The sequence below is a fragment of the Triticum dicoccoides genome, chromosome 3A, assembly GCF_002162155.2.
Source record: "Triticum dicoccoides isolate Atlit2015 ecotype Zavitan chromosome 3A, WEW_v2.0, whole genome shotgun sequence".
In the NCBI taxonomy this organism is placed as follows: Eukaryota; Viridiplantae; Streptophyta; class Magnoliopsida; order Poales; family Poaceae; genus Triticum; species Triticum dicoccoides.
Window position 1 is genome coordinate 739,755,618 of NC_041384.1, and position 3,568 is coordinate 739,759,185.

At 51.5% G+C, this 3,568-nt stretch overlaps 1 protein-coding gene across 1 annotated transcript; it reads left to right on the forward strand.

Moving 5' to 3' along the window:
- Positions 1 to 694: 694 nt before the first annotated feature.
- LOC119273587 (cytochrome P450 89A2-like) lies at positions 695 to 2,501 on the forward strand. Its single transcript, XM_037554699.1, has one exon. The coding sequence runs from the start codon at positions 695 to 697 to the stop codon at positions 2,165 to 2,167; it is 1,473 nt and encodes a 490-aa protein (XP_037410596.1). The 3' UTR covers positions 2,168 to 2,501.
- Positions 2,502 to 3,568: the final 1,067 nt, after the last annotated feature.

Below are 3,568 nucleotides of genomic sequence, written 5' to 3' on the forward strand. Positions count from 1 at the left end.
AGTTAATGTCGATGGGTTGTATTCGACGGAGTACACAACTACATCATGTGCTATATGAGCAGTGGCGGTGCCAAGAAATTAATATTATAGGGGGGCAAATGACCCAAAATTTTGATTGCAGTGGCCAAACTACACTGATGCACGTATTTTTTTTTTCTATTTTTTGCACTGTTCATCTCTAAATAATAGGAAATCAGGGATGTTAAGGGGGGGCAGGGCCCTGCTGGTCCCCTGTCTCCGCCACTGTATATGAGTTAATGTCGATGGGTTGTGTAGAAGTGCCACGCCGATAGTAGCTAATTATCGCTGGCGTTCATATTTTCTCCACACCGCGGAAATCAACACTGGTGTGGCAATTGTTAGATGCACCACCAGTGAAGTGACTAGAGTAAGCCTATTCCTACTAGTGTACAAACTATAGGTTGGACGCGACTTATTAGTAGGGTGCACTTTTTACGGAACGCTACTATTCCCAAAAGGAGCACGAAACTAGTCAGTCGCGGTCAGGACCGTGTCTGGGCCCCACGTATGCGCGAGAGGGGAGGAAACTCAGAACTTGACGGTGGACTGCAAGTTGATGATAAAAAATGTGAGGCTTTTCTTGCAAAATGGCACTCAAGATAGTTGTATATATGTAGTCGCCAAAAAGGATGATCGCCACCTAGCACAGCTCCGTGACCAAAGTTGTGAGACAATGGATGAGCTCACCATCCTCTTGTGCATCGCGCTCTCCATTCCTCTCATCATCTTCTTTATGCTCAAACATCATGGCGGGCGCCAGAAACTCCCACCTGGTCCGCCAGCCCTGCTGTTCATAGCCAAGTTGTTGTTGATGCTTAAGAGCCCGATCTACCATTTGGGCCCTGTGCTACGCAGCTTGCATGCCCGCTACGGCCCCATCGTCTCCGTCTGTCTCGGGCGAACCTTCGTTTTCGTGGCCGACCGCCACCTCACGCATAGCGCCCTCGTCAAGGGCGGCAGCAACTTCGACACCCGCCCACCGCCCAGCAAGCTTTTTACCCTGTTTTTAGGGGGCTCCATGTCCGCCTCTCCCCTTGGGCCCTATTTTCGTCTGGTCCGCCGCAACCTGCACTCCCAGGCGCTGCACCCGTCCCGCGTCAGGCTCTTGGCGCCGGTCAGGCAGCGCGTGTGCGACGCGCTCGTTGGCTCGCTGCGCCGCGATCGCGATGCAGCGTCCCAGGGCACTGTTACGGTGAGGCCGTTGATGGCGCGCTGTTTGTTCGATCTGCTCACGAGCATGACATTCGGCGTCACGCTTGGCCAAGAGGCGCTGGACGAGATGCAACAGATGCAGCTCCAGATTTCCGACGGCATCAGCAGGTTCCCCGTCTTATCCATCTTCCAGCCCATCACCAAGAGGCTACTGCGGAAGGAGTGGGCGCTGAACGTGGCGCTACGGGAGAGGCAGAAGGGGCTGATGCTGCCGCTGATCCACGCGCGCCGCGGCCACGATGGCGCTCAATGCTACGCCGACTCCCTCCTCGAGCTGCGTGTGGCAGAACAAGGCGGTCGCCCGCTCACGGACGACGAGATGGTAAGCCTCTGCTCCGAGTTCATGATTGCCTCAACCGACACTTCGGTGGCCTTGCTGGAGTGGATCATGGCGGACCTCGTAAACCACCCGGACGTCCAAGCCAAGTTGTACGAGGAGGTGAGGGGCAAGCCTGAGCTCAGCGAGGAGGAGCTGAGCGGGATGCCATACCTCAAAGCCATCGTGCTGGAGGCGCTGCGGCTGCACCCTACGGCACACTTAGTCTTCCCGCACGGCGTGCAGAGCGACACAGAGATTGGTGGATACATGGTGCCCAAGGGCGTCGACATCAACTTCTTGGTGTCCGACTTTGGGCTTGACGAGACCGTGTGGCCGGCGGCGCGGGAGTTCCGGCCTGAGAGGTTCTTGCACGACCACGGCGTGGACATCACGTGTACCAAGGAGATCAAGATGGCCCCTTTTGGTGCCGGTCGAAGGATGTGCCCGGGCTACGTGCTCGCCACACTGCATGCGGAGTACTTCGTGGACAGCCTCGTGAGGGAGTTCCAATGGCTGCCGCCAGGTGGACAAGACACTGTCGACATGACGGAGGAGCTAGCTATGGCCATCAACATGAAGCACCCGCTCCGTGCTCGCATCATCCCAAGGGCTTAATTATTGGATACTCGATCAGGACGACATGATAATAAGAAACCACCTCCTAGTCCTCTTAATTTCGTCGCATCATGTGTTTTTTTGTCTATGTTTCAGTATACTGTAGCGTTTCAGCCTGTGTTTGGCAACAGTCTGAAACTCGTCAGGTTAGATTTGGTCAATTCTGTTTGGGTAAGTTATTACTTGTCCTAGTCGTTGCCTGTAACGCTAGGACCGAGTCCATTGGCTCCACGTTCTGCCGGATCATGGGGATCGAGCACATTTGCTTGTAATAATAAATAAAAGAATAAAAGGGGAGAAAGAAACCAGAAAAGCTGTGACGATTTAAGCAGCACCAAAACCCTTGTGTTAATCTCTGAATTCCCATTCTTGTTCGTCTTCCACCTCACGCGAGTTAAGAGAGATCATGTCAAATACTGTACGTATTAGTGTAGTGCATGGCACATCACTGTGATATAAGCACGATGCAGATGTATCTGATCTAGAGGAGCAGTGTGCAGTACCATCCATGTTAAGTTTGCGGGTCACTTGGGAGCTCTTGATCCCTGACAGAACTTTTAATTCCGTTAAGTTTGAGGGCCACAAGCGGCAAGCTGACGAGCGGCCGCGGGCGAAATGCATATCACCTGATAAATCGTAAAGCGCTTAAGGTTCAAGCGGCTCGATCCCAACTTCATGCTACCATCCATGTTGGGGGAAAAATATCTCTTGCCGTGTCCTCTTCCACCGCTGTTTGCATGGCCACACATCGCATTACACGCACGCATCGCCTTTCTTCAACCGAGTTCGAGTTATAAAACTTGTATTGCGGATGACTAAAAAAAAACTCTACGGCGGCCGCCTTGCTCGTTCCAGTGGCTTCCGCATCGTCGTCATCCACCGAGTGGAAAGACAGTACCTCCAGCCACCGCGTTTGAGGATGGTGCCGGCGTCAAAGGACGATGTTTCTTCGAGATTCCAACCTCTGGACCTGCTTCGCCGACCCTGCCTCCCTGACTGCTTTGATGGCCTCTCGATCTTGCCTGCCCTTAAAAAGCTATAAGTTCCCAAGTAATAAATCATAGGTGTGATGACATAATGATAAGATATGACACGGGATGGATGATTTAATTACGCACAAGCCTCGCACAATTAGTGAATCGCATTAATGAGAAAATTGTTAGTCACCCATACTTTACATTTGGTTTAGAATTGGTAAAAATGTGCATCTTCTGTTGGTGTTTGTGGACACAAGATATAATGTAGCGAAAGAGTAAATCCTACGATATCTCCGTTCATATGCATGCACACCATGATGCATAAATTTAACATATTTATCATTCTAGAAATCAAGATCAACAAGACTCCTGTCAAACATGACTTTCTGATATATGCTACCCTAGTCCAGGATGAATTGTTTTA